This window comes from Strix aluco, chromosome 2, assembly GCF_031877795.1.
Source record: "Strix aluco isolate bStrAlu1 chromosome 2, bStrAlu1.hap1, whole genome shotgun sequence".
NCBI classification, from domain to species: Eukaryota; Metazoa; Chordata; class Aves; order Strigiformes; family Strigidae; genus Strix; species Strix aluco.
In genome coordinates this window covers 36,228,338-36,244,528 of record NC_133932.1, presented here as the reverse complement: position 1 = coordinate 36,244,528, position 16,191 = coordinate 36,228,338, and the positions used below count along the sequence as shown (strand labels likewise).

Sequence of the window (16,191 nt, the reverse complement as noted above, 5' to 3'; positions counted from 1 at the left end):
GCAGTCAGCACTGTGGTGGATCTTTTCAAAAAGTTAGTGTGAGAAAAACTTTTAATAAGACCGTCGATTCAGAGTAGAAATTATGGCCATTCTCTAGGAAAGTTTATTCTAAAACAAAGCAATATTGGAAGTAATTTGAAGGTGCATTAAATGTTATGAAACAACTAATACTATGCGGTAGCAGACTCAGTTGAACAAACAGCTTGAACTAAGAATGTTCCCTGGACACGTTTTTAAAAGTTGGCAGAAAAAAAGTATCCACACAGAGTATTGACTCTCAAAATTGCTTTTTCTAAAAGAGAGTACAAAACCAGAGATTGTAGTTGCCTTCAGATTCAGAAGTGTTTATGAGATTATATACGTGCTTTTTCGATTTTTCTATTTTTTCTATTTTTCTCACAACTACTATTTCTAATATCACTGTTATAAACACACATACAAAGAACTTCATAGTTTTTCAATGAAAAATATTAGTTGCCACCAAAGTTAAACCACACATATCATCCCCACAGCTCAGCCCCTTCTCTGTTTATTGGAATAGCCCAGGACATATTCCCCAGACATTTTTAGAACGTCCTGCTCTCTCTCACCTTGATCTCCTCGTTCTTCTTCCCTCTGCTATTAAGTCTTTATTTCACTTTATTTAACTCTGACAAGTGTCTGAGCTGTAACTGGCTCTGAAGAAATACTTCTGTTTCTTGCAAGCCTCATCCATGGCTCAGTGAAATTAATTAGGAGTCTTTCTACTGGACTTTGGCAGGCTTTAGGTCAGGTGCTACCAATGACTTTGTGTAATACATTTATGCACAAAGGCATGGAAACTTGCACTCTGCAATAAATTCAGGCTATTTGCCCTTGTGCCTATCCCAAGAAGGCAAAAAATTAGAAATGTCCTTCTAAGAAAAAAAACAATAAAAACCCCTTATACTTCTTGTGCAGAACAGTAGTAAACTGAGTTTTATGAGTTCTATCACAACCATATAAAATGCTTTACTGAAAAGACCACTGAGCTGGAAAAACTCAGGAAAAACTACCCTGAATTCCATGTGAACACTCATAAATCTGCCCCCCTTTTTTTCCTAAAGCACATTTACCATAAAACTCATGTTCCACATCAGATTTCCTCTCTATTTCATAGCAAGTCTCAATATCTTACACAATCTAAAACATATAGACGTGAATTCTAAACTTTATTTCAGACGTATAGCATTACCACACGGGCAACAGGTTTGGGTTTCAAGCTCTGTATATATCTGCAATTTGCAATATCATATTATTTATTACCCTTCTTAAAGGTAATGAGGAGTAAAATACAATGAATGAGAAAAGATATAAAGACAGTCACGATGTGGTTGTAAGTAAAGGAAACTTGAATATTTAAGTAAGGCCATTTGTCAGTCAAAGCTTCAAATACCCCTAAAAACCAATGACATTATATACATGGCAAGACACCAGTGTTAGGTTCCAACTCCAGTATCTGTATTTAACAGATGGATAGAATAAATCACTCATACCTGAGATAAGCCAAGATGTACAGATGCTGTTTCTGAGATGTACATTATTTTGCCGTCTGATGCTACCACGAAAACAAAGCCATCCAAAGTCTGAAAAAGAGAAAAATGTAGGGTAAAAAGCAAGCACTCTGTTTAAACCATTTATAGTGAAAAAAAATTTAAAGTCATTTGGAGGAAGATCGCTATCCAACTTCAACAGCAGCAAATAGCAGCAAAATTTAAAGAACAGAAACCTTCATCCGATGTTGTTCCTACAAACTCCACGACACACGTACACTTTGTGAAATCCAATTCATTCCCCTACAGATGCTAGCTTTACTACTTCACTTCAAGTTAACATTCTCCTGTTGATTCTGGTTATTTCAGCACTTAGTACAAATCCTGAGCTATGTGGTACTTAGGGGAAAGTCTAGTACTATGCAAGCCATTTTTTATGGCATAATTGGCAGACACAGCTTACCGCTATTTGCAATATATTTAATGATACCGTAAGCAATGCTTTAAAGGTCTTTGACTATATTTTTAATAATGTCTTTCTGAAGAGAGGACTGTCTGCTATGTAACCACGCAAACTTAGAAAAAGAAAGTAAAATAAATCAGCATTCAAAACTTTATCACACTTGAAGAGAGATATTTATGCCCATTAAGCTGTATCCCTACAGTGTGTGAATCTCGACTAACAGTAATACACAGTGCAAACTTCAGATCCAATCCTACAAATTCTTATTGACGGGATATTGACTGGAAGGGAAATATTACTTGTGTGCGTAAAAACTGAAGATTAATTTAGTCATATGCAATTCATACAAGAAAAAATAATATGCTGCAAATGGTACAGGTTAGCCAAAACTGGCCAGGATTTGGACACACAAACTATCGGTTTGGGAGTACCTTGATTCTTCAGTGCCCAACCTGAGGCATTTTTTTCAAAAGTATCTGATATTTTCAGTCAAAAAGTATCCATTATGTCTAACCAATTTAGGAAGCTTCAATCAAGACATACATCATTGGAAACATCATTGGAAAATACATTTGGAAGAGAAAAATAATTTTTACAGTACACAGATAAAACAAGCGCCTATTTTAATTCATCTTTTGAGTTACTGAACCAAGAGAGAAGCAATAAAATCCTGTATGCTTCATGTTCTTACAGTGCTGCCCCAATAAGAAAATATTCCAAATTATTCTCTGGCCTACTAACGATTCTACAGCATGTAATTGAAACCAGATTACTCTTTGCCTTTACTTTTTTCCTTTTTTGGAACATAAATCAAATTTTGTAGAAGTATTATAATGGGAAATAAATTATTGCACCCTTAGCCATAACTTTGCTTTTAAATACTGTCATCTTGCAATTGCTCTACGTAGCATCATAACTAAAACCGTGTCAGTGCTTCCATTACTGCATTATATGTTTCCTACACAGAAAAGCATATTGAAGCTGAAACTTTGCATGTACAGTTTCAGTCTGAGAACCCTTTAAAAAGAGTTTACAGTAAATGTGGGTTTATTAAAATGTTAAGCACTCCTAATTCAGAAATAACCGAACTGTAAAATGAGTATTACAGGCGATTAGCATATAATGTTACTTAAGTTCTTTTAATGCCAGACAAAATGTGAAATAGCTAACAGGGAGGAGGAGCAAGTGTAACAACAATGTTTTTTGTGGTATAACTAGGTAAGTATTTTCTAGGGAGATTAGTGATTCTGAAACAGCTGATAGGACATCGCCTCTATGAACAAAATTTTCAAGACTAGAAACACCTCCACATGAGATAATTTTGAACTTTATCGATTTCCATTTCCTGTGCGCGGTCGGTAACGCCTGCTTCAAATCACTCCTCCGAAAGCACGCTCTCTTTTGGGCTTCAGGGAGGCGGATGGCGCTTCGTAGGGCCGCGGGAGTAACAAGGGGGCGGCCGAGCCCGGCATTTCGGCGGCCGGAGCCCTCGCAGCCCGCCCGCCCCGCCACCCCGCGCCTTCCCGGCCTGCGCCGCTCGCCGGGGCCGGGAGCGGCGGCACCTCCGTGAGGGGCCTGCACGCGGCCGGGGCCCAACGGCCGGGGCGCGAGGCGGGCGCGCGAGGCGAGGGCGGGGGGGGGCGCAACGGCCGGGGCGCGGGGCGGCCCAAGGGCCGGGGCTCGCCCCCGGAGGCCTGTCGGGGCCAGAGGCGGGCGAGCCCTGCCGGCGGCTCGGCGGGGGGAAGCGGCCGCACAGTCCCGACAGGGTTTCTGTTGAGGTTTTTATCCCCACCCGAGCGAACCGTTAAAACAGCTCCAGCTCTGTGACCAGGAATTAACCTCCCACAATAAAAACGGCCGTTAAACGATTACGGTTTACTAGGTCTTTAAAAACGGGGGAGAAAAACCCTTGCTGTATTAAGTTCACATATAAAAAAATGGAGCTAAACGCGGGTTGAGGTGTTTTTTTTTTCCTCCCCTCCGGCTGGCACACACGCCCAGCTACGACTTCCTAAACTCCCCCTACGCGGGGGGAATTCGGAGGAATTCCAGAGCAGATCCACGGGATTGTGAACAACGGTATTTTCAGGTGCTAACGTCCAGGGGAGATCTAATCCAGATGCTCGCCCCCGCCTCGGGAGCCCCGCGCTCCCTCGCAGGTTTCCCCTCCCGAGTCACGGGCGGAGAACGGGGATCCCCGATGCCCGGTACCCCTCCAGCCCGAAGGCGCCCCCCGGTGCCGCTCGCCGGGGGGTGCCTGTGGGACATCCCCAGCAGCTCTGGGGTGTCTGATTATCGCTTTTACGGCTGGGAGACGCTTGGCGTGCACAGGGAGCCGATTAGTGCCGTGGTAAACTGTTACTCCTACTAGTCTCAAAGGTGAAAAAAAAAAAAAAAAAAAAATAACTGAAGCGGTTGGTGTCTCGGTTTTTCTCCCCTCCCAGCCGGTGTGAGGCTCGGGGGTAAGAGGAAGGTTTCACCCAGGCTCCTCTGGCGGTGCGGGTAGAGGAGGAGGAGGAGAGGCAGGAGGCTGATCACACCGCAGCACCAGGTTCCCGGTGCGCAGCGCGTACGAGAGGAGGAAGGCGTCCACTACCTGAAGCAAATGGGATCCGAGCTCCTTGGCCACGTTATCCAAGGGCCCTATCCTGCTCGGCTGTCCCCAGGCGTCGCCCAGACCTGCAAGGGAACCAAGGAGCTGGTTAGAGCGGGAAGAGGAGCCGGGCCCGTCCCCCCCCCCCTCCCCCGGGGGGTCGGGCCGCGACGTGGGGGCTCGGGAAGTGGGAAAGGTTGAATCCCTCCTACACACACGCGTGGGAAGGGAATCGCTCTTTTTCTGGAGGTACCGGCGAGGGGCACCCCCTCGGACGCGCCTTCTGCCTCCCCGGAGAGCCGCCCGCCCCCCCGGAGGCGCCTGCCCCAGCCGCTTCCCCTCGATGCCGGCAGCACCGTGTCCGTCCCCCGTCCCCCGCGGCCAGGCCGAGGGCAGGGGCAGGCTGGCCCCACTACTGAGGACCCGAGGGACGAGCCGCCCGTCGCGGAGCACCCGGCCTGCCCGCAGCCTGGCCAGGCACAGCCCGGGGGTCGGAAGGCGGGGGTGTCCCCACACGGAAGGCACAAGGAGCTGCGGGGCACTCGCCTGCCGTCAATTTACTGCCCCGACCACGCGTGCTCCCCGCGGGAGGTGCAGCAGAACGGCCCCCGACACCCGCCGCGGTCCTGCCCGGCGCTGCCCCCCGCCCCGCCGTCCCCCCGCCCCTGCCGCCGGGGGTGCCGGTGCCGACGACCCCTGCGCTGGCCAAGGCGGGTCCCGGCCGGGGAGGGGGCTGAGGAGGTTAAAGAGGAGCGGGGCTCAGCCGGGGAGAAACCGCCCCGACGGCCTCTTCCCCTGCGCACGGACTGGACCGAGCAGTTTGCCGGCGCGATTGCACAGATTTGCCCCCCTCACTCCCCCTCCCCAGCCCCTGCCCGCGGCCGGCCCGGCCCCGGCCGAGCCCCGGCCCCGCTCACCCGACAGGCCCGGCTCGGCCCCGCCGCTCCGCCATAGCGCTGCCCGGCGGGCTGGGGGGAGCCCGTGCGCCCGGCGCTGCCGCGGTGGCAGCGAAAAGTTATTGATGGAGCTGTGGGCTGGGGGTGGTGGTGGTCTGGGGTTGGTTTGTTTGTTTGTTTTTCATTTCCTCCATGAAAAGAGGGCTTGCACCAGCTCCCCGGTGGAGCTGAGACCACTACCGGCGCCAGCCGAGGAGCTGGAGACTCCCGTCGACACCTGATGGCAGACTCTGCAGAGTGCCATTGCCCGCAAGAGCGCACAGATGGGGGGGGGGGGGGGGGGGGCGCGGGAGGGGAACGGGACCGCACCCATTTAATGCCCCCTTTTTGGAGAGAAAGGACAGCCCTCGGGGCAACAGCAGCCGAGAAGCGCTGCGGAGGGGCCGGTGGCGGAGGAAGGCGGGGACGCTCGGTGCTGCCGGCCCGGCGGTGCTGGCTGCCGGCCGCGGCGCCGCCGACCCCACAAGCGCCCTGGCTCGCTGCGGCCGGGGGCCCCGGGGGTCCCGTCTGTGGCGTTTCGCGTGGGCGCCCACGCGAGCGATGGATGCTCACAGCCCTGCGCCCTTCAGCCCGGGCAGCCTTCAGTGTCGTCGCAAACCGATGTGCAGCCGTGAAACCGAGTGCCGCGTTTTCCTCCGGTGCCCTCTCACCGACCGGCTGCTTTCAAAGAAACTTCCCGCCGCCAGCTGGCCGGGGCGAAGGCCGCTGTGGCGGGAGCCCCGCTCGGCTCCGTTCCGGGAGGGAGAAGTAGCTGGCACCCAGGCAGAGAGCCCGGCCCCGAGCTCCGGCTCTGAGCGTGTTTCTAACCGCCCCCCCTGAAGCCCCCCCGGATCCGCGTGTCCTTTGGCCGGGTGTCCGCAGGTACCCCTGGCCTGAAAACGATGGGAGCCTTTCTCCCCGCCCTTGGGGGGGAACAGGATCTCCCACTGGAGGAAGGGGGAGCGGCGGAGAGGACGCGCGGCGAAGCGCGGCTGCCCGCCGTGCCTCCCCCCGAGTTTCTCCTCCCGGTGCCCCGGTGTCAGCAGCGGTGCCTGGCCCCGCGCCCCGCTCCCCCTGGGCAACCGCGGGGTACCCCGGGGACCTCGGCCGGCCCTGGCGCCTCCTTCCCGGCGTCGCAAGGCAGTGGCAGCACCCAAGGCCAGTCCCAAGAGGAGGCGTCTGTCTCCCCACACCGGGTCGGTCGCGCCGGCGGGTCTCTCCAAACGGAGCCGCAGAAGTGCCGGCGTGCGGCTGCGCTTTCTTGCGGGCAGGGGAAGGAACCTCCCCTCCCGCCGCGGACAGGGGCGCCCGGCCGCGCGGTGGGAAACTTGCTCTGAAGAGCCGAACGAAAAGTCGCACTTTTCTACCGCCGTTTCCCAAATTCGCAGTTTGGAGAAGGCTCCTAAACTTCCAGGGAGCCGCCAAAAGGCTCTGTCTGCTGAAACGCCGCTTCCCCCGGGGCGGGAAGTTTGAGGACCTCAGAGACATCCTGCAGTCCCTTTCCCGAGACGGTAGCAAACGCAAACGACAGAGTAGGTCCTGCTGCTGCGCGGCTTGCCCTTATTTCGGTTTACTAATTGCAAACCTCGAAACACGGGATCGTAACTCCGCAAAGGGGGTTGCGCATAGCGGTGTGAAAACTGTCCTGAAACGAGCCCTAACTTCCCGCAGGACGAAGCAGATTTACTCTTTGAGCCACTCACGAAGAAGCTCTTCAAGAACGAACCATGCCTTTGCCGCACCCGTGCGTGGCAATCTGCTCCGTCCTGTCCGTCACAGCTGGCCAGGGACGCCTTCACAGCATCCCTGAAATCGCCACTATTTTTAAGGTTCTTTCCTAACCCGAACTAAAAAAGTCACTTGCGCGGATTTGTTCCCTTTGAAATTTTAAATCGGAGTTGCAGTTGCGAACACGCATCAAACGTAAACGCGTTTGGTGGATCAGCCTGGCATTCGTCTAAGCTTATTTTAAAGCCGTTGATTTTATCATTTAATCCACCAGCAGATCGCTTTCAAGGTGGAAACGAAACGAATAAAACCTGACGTTCAGATAAAGGACTAACGCCCGTTAACTTGTCTTCCGAGAGATTTGCAAACGCGCGGCGTACGTCCTGTAAACATATGGATGCAATAGACTCCGCCGAGCTGCTCCTGCCCTGCCAGTAAATAACGCCCATTTTCACTCCCTGGGCTGGAGCGAGTCCAGCGGAGCAGCCGACACCGCCGCTCAGACCCGCTGGGGGTTTGCTGGGGTGGCCCAGGCCGGGCAGGGGTCTCCGGCGGGAGAGGCTGCCGGGTCTCCGACGCCGCTGCGGTGCCGGAGGGGTCATTTCGTAGGAAACGTTTAAAACTGCCCCATTGCAGCACGAATTAACCTGCGAGCCCGACCCAGAGAGCGATTTCCCTGCGAGCTGGCAGCTGGCGCATCCTCCCTGCGAATGCTGGGGACACCCGTGGGAGAGGCCTGTCCCCCAAGCGCAGCCCCGTTGCCGTGCTGGAGGGTAGGGGATCGCCAAAGCCAGCGGGTCGGGGCGGCTCCGGGCGCTGCCGGTAGCGTAAAGCCGGGCGAACCGGAGCCGGGCTCCGCGGCAGAGCCCTGCCCGGCGGGCAGGAGCTGGCAGGGCCACGCGCTGCCTGCGGCGAGGGCGGCTCGCCGGTCCCAGGCGCAACCTCCTCTTTCCTGGCGTCCCGCCGGCGGCAAACATGGGTGAGATGTCCTTCTCCGCCCGCCTCTAACGACCGCTGGTCCCGTCCCCAGCGGGACCGAGACAGGGACCGTGCGCGGGAGGGAGGCGGGACGGGCACAGCGGGATGCCCTGATCGCCGTTGTGCCCGCCAGCCCCTCCGGGCACCTGGCGGCACGTTCGGCTCCCACAACTCGTCCCAGGGACAGAGTGGGGGTTTTGCACGGACACCCCACAGTACGTGCTACTGAAAGACCTGGGGGTGCTCATACGAACGCGTCCCCCTCCCTTCGACAAACCCGGGCACGGCCGTCCGTCGTCGCACACCCCCCACCCCCCACCCCCGATTTTGACATCTCTGGCTGTTTTTCAAAGTACCTCAACATTCACTTTGTACCATTTCCCAGTTTCCAGGGAGCGGGGGGTGAGTTAAACTGTAATAAGATCTAGAAATATTTGGGAACAACTCCCACCTTTGCTCTCCAAATATATAAATTCGTGCGCACACACATCTGAAAGCCCGGTAGCTTTTCTGCTTGGGATTCTGCTAAAAGAATTACTTAGCGATGTTAAGTATCGGATTGCTCTGTAACTTGGAGTATTTCCTTTGTGTCTACTGTATTGTTCCCCGGCTCCCCCGGAGCGCTCCGTCCCCCCCGCGTTATTCAATCGCCACCTTTCACAAGGAACCTGGGTCAACTACAAGCGCCGGGATTTTCAGCGCTGCCTCTCCTGGGGGATTTTCTTTCCCCAGCGTGGTTGTGCCTCCCTCGGCCGGGAGAGCAGCAGAGAAATTCCCGGGAGGGGGGCGACCAGCTGCCAGCCCCGGTGCCCGCCAGGGACGGGTCGGAGGTAGACCCTGCCCTCCGCCTGGCTTTGGCTCCCTCGTTGAAGCGAGGCCTCGGGTTGGATGAGGAGGGGGGTGGCCTCTCAGCCCGTGAGGTGGGGGAGACAGCGGGGCACTGGGCGCGGGGCAAAGCTGGCACCTTGCCCTAAGCCCCCTCGGCAGCGGGGAGCGAGGTATCTCAGCCCCGACGGCGCAGAGGAGCGCACTCCGCTTGACAAGCGGCTCCGGGGGGCCGGTCCGGGTCTGGAGCCGCCGGGGAGCCCCCGGCTCCGGCGGGGTAACCTCTCCTCGGCGGGGGAGGCTCCCACGCCGGGGTCGCTTTGGGAAAGAGCAGGGCTGCGTTAGCTTAACTTGGCTAGGGATGTGCCGGGCCTCCCGCCTCCTCCCTGCGGGCTTCGGCGTCACCGGCTGGAAAGGCAGCCGAGGGCTGGGCGATGGGAGCGACGGGCGTAAAGAGCAAGGCTTTAGGTTGTTTGGGTTTTGTTTTTGTTTTTGTTTTTTGAAAAATAAAAGAAAAAGGAAAAAAGGAAAAGGCCAAGTCCCAGGGGAAAAAAAAAAAAAACAAACAACAAAAAACAAACAAACAATCAAAAAAAAACCCAACCAAACAAAAAAACCCAGCAAAGACGTCCTCCAGGACGCCCGGACAAACTCAAACCCGGCTCTTCCCAGCGAGCCAGAAACACCAGATCACGTCAACAGGCCCGAAATCGGGGGCACGCCAAACAGCGAGGTGCCGGGCAGAGCCACAGCTACCACTGCAGTGACCCCCTCTGTGTCCCCCTCCCTCCCCGCGGGGCGGGAGAGGCCGGAGCCACCCCGCCGCCGCCGCCCGTCCCCGCACCGCACGGCTGCCGGCTCCCGCCGCCTGGCAGCGGCCGCGCAGCTCCAGGGAAGCCCTAATGGCACTTCTGTTTTAGTAAGACCTTTAATGCCACTATTAGCGGTTAGTACAATAGAGGCACGAGGTTTTGATGAGGGGGATAAGTCGCGCCGTCGGCTCGGGCTTTATTTATTTATTTCATTCACTAATGAAGCTCTTCCGAGCGCGTATGAAAATTAAATAGCTGTAAATTCGCCTTGGATTTCTTAAAATATACATTCACGGCCAGGTTTAAATCGGGACCGAAAACTCTGTATGCTCCTAGTAATTTCTATTGTCTGCGTCTCGGAATAAGGAAGAGGTCTAAGATCTACCGCTCAGTCACTTTATTCAGATTATTTTGTATAGCTCACATTATCTTTTGGGTCACTTATTGATAAGTTCGTTCCTATCCGGTTTAAACATCCATAAATGCACAGTTTTATAGGCAGTTTTGGAAACTGCGCCGGGGATGGAGGAGGGAGAGAGTCACAATTTAACCAGCCTGCCATAACCGGGAGGCAGAGAATGGCGGTTTTTAAATACAATTTATTCTCGCGTCTCTTTCTTTCATTAGCACATTTTCAGGAAAAAAAAAATACTGACAGTCAAGACAGAAGAAGTCCCGTGGTGGTTTTTTGTTCTACAGTAATAAATGCCTTGGCAAAAACTCAAAACACAAGAGAAGACGATCTTACAGAGCGGGGGCGCGGGGGAGGCTGTAGGTTGCTGTCTCCTGGACTTTAATTCATGAATCTGAAGGTCAGAGCGAAACCGCACGGCAAAATCTGTGATATCGGAGCACGAAATTGTGCCTTCCAGTGCTTGCACTTTGAGGGAAGAAAGGAGTTGAAATATAAATCTCCTTTCACTCTCACTTCTTGAAGCCTGATCGGGCGCCTCCGCGGGGGGATCTGTGAGTTCAGTCCAAAATGTGCATCTTCGGGAAAACCCAAGCCGGGGTGAGCAGGGGGAGACCTGTCCTAACCCCCTTACAAGCCCTGTCGAAGCGCTGGGATCAGACACCTTCGGTGATGGTCTTAAACTTTGCCTAAACTACGTGTCAGCTCGCTCTGGAAATAAAGCGGGGGCGGGGGGGAGGGGGGGGGGAGACATCCACTGGAGTTTTTAAAAACACAGCCCTCTCTCTCTCTCTCTCTCTCCCCTTCCAGTCTAGACAGAGCTGGAAGCCAGTTGGGAAGCTGGACGACGCTTCAGATCACGCTGGCTGCAGCTACCCCGGGCCTAGCACGCACGCTGGAGGCGTCTCAGGCCTGTGTGTCCCCCCCTCGCCACCGCGGGCTGGAAGAAGTAAACTCCCTTGAGCCTTATGGGGGTGATGCCCCTACGGGGGTGCCGGCCGGGGCGGCCCGGGGCGCTGGACCAGCGGCGTCAGCCGCTTCGGGGCCGACCCCCGGGGGAGCGCGGGCGGCGGGGCTCCCCGCCCCGCAAACAGAGGCCGCCGGGGCGAGGGAGCCTGTTACGTGCCCACCCTTATTACAAGCCCCAGAACCTCGGATGTGGGTCCCCCCCATCGGGTCCAGCGTGCTCCAAGGGGCTCTTTCCCCAGGTCTTGCTGCCCCAGATTTTAAGATGCCGTGCCAGGCAGCCCTACGGGGCTGTTGGGCTTCCCCGCCTTCCACTCCCAGTAAGGTCAGCTGGAAATCACCAGGCGGGTATGGGGTGGGGAGAGGACCCCCCCTCCCCTCCTTCCGCAGACAAATCCCGAGGGAAAGGGAAGCAGCACCCCCTCGCCCGGCACCAAACGCCCTCCTGCAGCCGGCGGGGGAGCGGGCACTGCCCGCGGCCGCCTCTCCCCGGCTCCCCCCTCTGCCCTCCACCCTCCCAGGCATTAAACGCAGAGCTCGGGGACCGGAGGCGGTTATTCCCCCGGCCTGTCATCCCTGGATGCATAGCTTTGGTTTTAAATGTATTTCCATCCGTACTTAAGACGATGAAAGATCAGGAATTCGCTGTATGCATTTAAACGTTGCTCTTAATAAGCAGAGTGTGCGGAAGCGCACGCCCGGCCTGTTTAAGGAAGACAGACACATAAAACACACCCGAGCTGAGGGTATAAACCTGCTCTCGCGGCCGTCTTGTTGCTCTTGAGGATCAGTAGGGCTGGAAAAGCAGGGGTACATCCTGCAGCATCTCGAAACGTGCCACTTTTCTTCCCTCCCTAAACCAAAGCCATCCGGGGGCATGCTCCCCAGCCAGGGCCGGCGAGCGGCCCCCCGAAATTACGACGCTCTATTTCTCATCGGGAAATTTCCCGATGGGGGATAATGGCTGAAAATTACAGCGGAGCCGCTCCCCGCGTCCCCTTGCTCCTCTAACCCGGCGCCTTTCGGGAGCGCACGCTCAAGGAGCCCTGGCTGTCTGTAGCACTGCTAGTACTTGCTCTCGAAATTACCGAATTAGATGCCCATAACGGTAAGCTTTTCTGGGTCTGGGAATGGGTTTTTTTCCAGCACCCCCTTTCCCCTTATTTTTATTTATTTATTTATTTTTAATTTGCAGCCTTTTAATAAAGCTCCTTAGAAACCGCGACGGAGAGCAGACCTTCCACTCCGGAATTTGCTAATTCCTTCACCCGCCGCCCCGTCCAGAGAGGCACAAACAAATGACAAAAGCGGGGAGCTGGGCTTTATTCAGCCGCTCGCAGACACTAACCAGCGCTTCGCTTCACCTCTCCCACCGGCTCCCAGCGGCGGTGCGCAAAGGGCGGGCAGCCGAGGGCTCCCCACGGGTGCGCCCCGCCGCCTCCTCTCGCCCCAAGCGGCCCCCATCCGGCGCCCTTTCGGCGCTCGGGGTGTAGGTGCGAGGCTGACAGTGGGGTGTGTGGGGGGAGGTTTGGTTTTTTTTACCAAACCCCTGGGGAAGGAGAGATGGGTGTCAGGCCTGTTGCTGCGTGTCTCCCCGGAGAGGCTGCAGGAGCCACCGGCGCTAGCCGCCCCGCACGGCCCCGGCCGGGGAGCAGCGGGGTGCCGGCCCCGTTCGGGGGCGGGGTGGGCTCGGAGCGGCCCTCCCCGCTCTCCCCGGCCCCAGGAGACGGCGGAGGGGCCTCGCTGAGAAGCCGCCGCGCCTTATTTCCCAGCCTCCTTCCCTACCTCCAGAAATCTCCAACCAAACCAAAATAATAACAACACCCACACTATTTTTTTTTTTTTCCCCGAGGCCGTGCCGAGGGGCCTCCCCCGGGGGCCGGGGCGCCTGCCTCCCAGGGCCGCAGATGCCGGGCACAGGGGAGCCCGCTCTCTTCGGGACGGTCCCCCCGAGCAGACGGAGCAGACAGAAAAGGGGTGGCCATTAACAGGACGGCTCTGCCCCGCCGCCGCCGGCCGGGGTCCCCGCGCAGTCCGTACCCCCGGAGTGGCTCGGGGGGGGGGGGGGGGGGGGGGGGGCTCGCTTTCCTATGTGCAGCCGCGGCGAGCTGTTTTCGGGTCTAGGCCACACAGGTCCAGAGCTGCAGCTTGCAGCCCGCCCTCCGCACGCCCCCCCCCCCTCTCCCCCCGCGGCAAGCCTTGGCTTTGGGCAGCGCCGCGCTGCCTCCTCTTCCCAGGCAAGCCGGCTCCTTTCCACCCCCGGCGGCTTCTCCCGCGCTCGCCCCTCGGTTGCCACCCGGTGCTGAGAACCCTGCAAGCACCCCCACCCCCCCCTCCCAGGACCTCGAGGCGACGCGGGGTCGTCTCGGAGTATGTGCCCCCCCCCCCTCCACCTTTCGGGCCGCAGCGCTGCCCCGTCCCCCCTGTGCGGGCCGGGCGGGAGGCGAACGGCCCCTCCCGGGGACCCCCGTTACCTTCGGGGAAGACGGCTCGCATTTTCAGGTAGCTGGTGGTGAGGCGGATGATGGACGCCTTGTCCAGCTGGGAGGTGATGGCCGAGGGCAGGGGCAGGAGTTTGGCCAGTTCGTAGAATTCTCCATTTTCTTTTTCCCGTCTAGTCTTTGCCGCGTTCTTGGATTTTTCCTTCATCGCGACTACTGCAAGGCGAAGATGACACTGGCATATTAGACCCGATTCTTCCGAATTGCAGGGGGCATGGATTTCGGCTTCAGAGCTAGTATTTTCGTTTAAGGAAGGGAGGGAAGGAATTCACCCAAATCAAATAAAATAATAATAATAATAAAAATTAAAAGGGGAGAAAAAAAAGGGGGAAAGGGGAGGGAAAAAAAGGCAAACCAACCAAACAAAAACAACACCAGCAGAAATGGTGCGAGGAGGGGGGAGGCGATCTCTGAGCCACGACCACGACAGGCGAGCCGCTCGGGAGAAGGCAGTGCTGCTCTGACCCTGCCGTATCTAGCGCTTCGAAACCGAGACTGAAAGACCTACACGAACCACCGTCTTCTGCCTGCAGCTGGGATCGGATCTTCTCCTCAACGGGGAGCAAATCACCGGGCTCCCTTCGCTGAAGGATTTCTTCTGCTCAATCCTTCCCCGTCCAAAAATAATAATAAAAAAATATTAAAAATAGAGCGTCCACGCAAGAAATCATTGGGCTAAGCAGGCTGAACCATTTTTGGATACTTTGTCTCTTCAAAAGAAAATTTAAAAAAAAGAAAAAAAGAAAAGGAAAGGAAAGACCGCGCTGCTCGTTTAACGAAGTGCAAACTGCTCTGGTCCCGCAGCCCGAGATGCCGAGGAGACGGGGAGCCGGCAGGGCAGCCCCCCGCTAAACGAGAGTCAAAGCCGGTGCGGAGGGAGCTGATGGCTGGGGTGCTCCGAGATCCCAAGCTCGCATTTCCTTCAGGCGCTTCCCTCCCGGCGGGCGGCGGCTGGTCTTGCGGCAGAGAGACGCTTTCCCCCGGCCCCGAGGAGGGGCCGCCTCAGCGCCGGGGCGCGGGGGGCGCCGAGCCCGGCGGGGCTGGGCGGGCGGCGGGGCTGCGGGCCCGGGGGGCTGCCGGCCGCGGGGCTGCTCCCGCCGCTCCGGCCGCTGCGCCCAGCTCCAAATGTGGTTCTCATGCGGAGTCAAATTAAAGGATCCGTTTTCCTCGGGACCAGTGCCACTTCAGCGTTGTCTCTTTCCAAACAAGTCCGAGCGCTGGCAAAGGCGCGGGATTGATTTTGTCGGATTTATTTATTGGGTTCCCCCCCCACCCCCTTCCTTTTAAAGAAAAAGAATTTGCAAGATCGGGAATTGTTTCTTTTTCTTTCCTTTTTCTTCTTTTTTTTTTTTTTTTTTTTTTTAATTTGTCACGTATTTAAAGAGCAAAGCGGTGGCTCTTTCGCATAGACATGCTTTTCAAAGGCAAAGGGAGGGCTTGCTACATTCACCTCCCGCAAGGAGCAGCGATCCTCACCATACGGCAAGGATCGAAGGTAAAATTCCCCTCCTGTCGGAAATCCTAGCCGCCACGCTCCTCGTCTAAGAGCACCGATATCTCCGCTTTTTTTTTTTTTTTCTCCCCCCCCCCCTTTTTTTTTTTTTTCCAGGGGCAGAAGGAGCTCTGAAGTGGACCCCTCGGATAATTCTTTAGCAAAGGCTGCAGCAAGCCAGGAGAGCCTCAGGAGGGGAGGGGATAATGTATCCGTGACGTGTCCTCCCGCGCAGCGCCCTCCGAGGGACCCAAATACAGAGGAGCCAGAAAAGAGCCGCGATTAGCACTGGCGATGGGACGGGGAGGCCGGGGCGGGAGGACCCGGGGGCGGGGGCCGTTTGCCGTGGCAGCCCGAGCCCGCTCCCCCCGGCCCCCTAAGCGACCGCGGAGCGCCGGCGGGGACCCGCGGCCCCCTTGCCCCGTAACCTGCTGTCGCTCACGTACGCGCTTGCTGCACCGGCCGTGACCCCGCGGCGCCGGCGGGGGGGGGCGACTCGCACCCCCACCCTGCACCCGCCGGCAGCCGGCGGGGGCCGGGACACGGGCATGCGTGGGGCGGCGACACGCGCGGGCCCTCCTTCACCAGACCCACGGCACCGCCATTAAGTCACCCGAGCACCTTCCCCCGTTGTTTTGGCGCTGGGTAGAAGGGGCAAAATGTACCTGTGCACACGCAGACATATGTGTGCGTGTATCCTATGCACACACAGCACACATTTATACTGTATATACACATTATATATATGTCGTATATACATTACACGGGTGCGTATGTATGTATATATACGTGTCCGCACCGGCACGTATATGCGTGGCCCCTCGCACTGCGGCGTGCGGGGAGAGGGAAAGCGCGGGGCCGAGCCCGGGGGGAGGCGGCGGGCGCTGCCCAGGGACCCCGCGGCCCCGCAGACCCCCCCCGCCGGTGCCGCACCGGCCGCTGCTGCTCAGCAGCCCCCGACGTGAGTCTCCGCTG

General features: G+C 56.5%; 1 protein-coding gene and 1 long non-coding RNA gene across 3 annotated transcripts in view; one reads left to right on the top strand and one right to left on the bottom strand.

Moving 5' to 3' along the window:
* The window catches only part of SIM2 (SIM bHLH transcription factor 2), a 63,439-nt gene extending 47,556 nt beyond the window's left edge, over nt 1-15,883 (bottom strand). Inside the window, exons 1-4 of one of the 2 annotated variants that reach the window (XM_074814340.1) lie at nt 14,084-15,883; nt 13,698-13,880; nt 4,571-4,653; nt 1,515-1,604 (exon numbers count right to left, since the gene is read on the bottom strand). In XM_074814340.1, coding sequence (XP_074670441.1) covers nt 1,515-1,604; nt 4,571-4,653; nt 13,698-13,872 — 348 coding nt within the window. In that variant the 5' untranslated portion in view covers nt 13,873-13,880; nt 14,084-15,883. Of the gene's footprint in view, nt 1-1,514; nt 1,605-4,570; nt 4,654-13,697 lie in introns of both variants that reach the window. The other variant, XM_074814339.1, reaches the window with a different exon arrangement.
* Nucleotides 13,613-13,881, top strand: LOC141919217 (uncharacterized). Its single transcript, XR_012621893.1, has 2 exons — nt 13,613-13,725; nt 13,842-13,881. It is a non-coding gene; the product is annotated as an uncharacterized LOC141919217 (long non-coding RNA).
* Nucleotides 15,884-16,191: the final 308 nt, after the last annotated feature.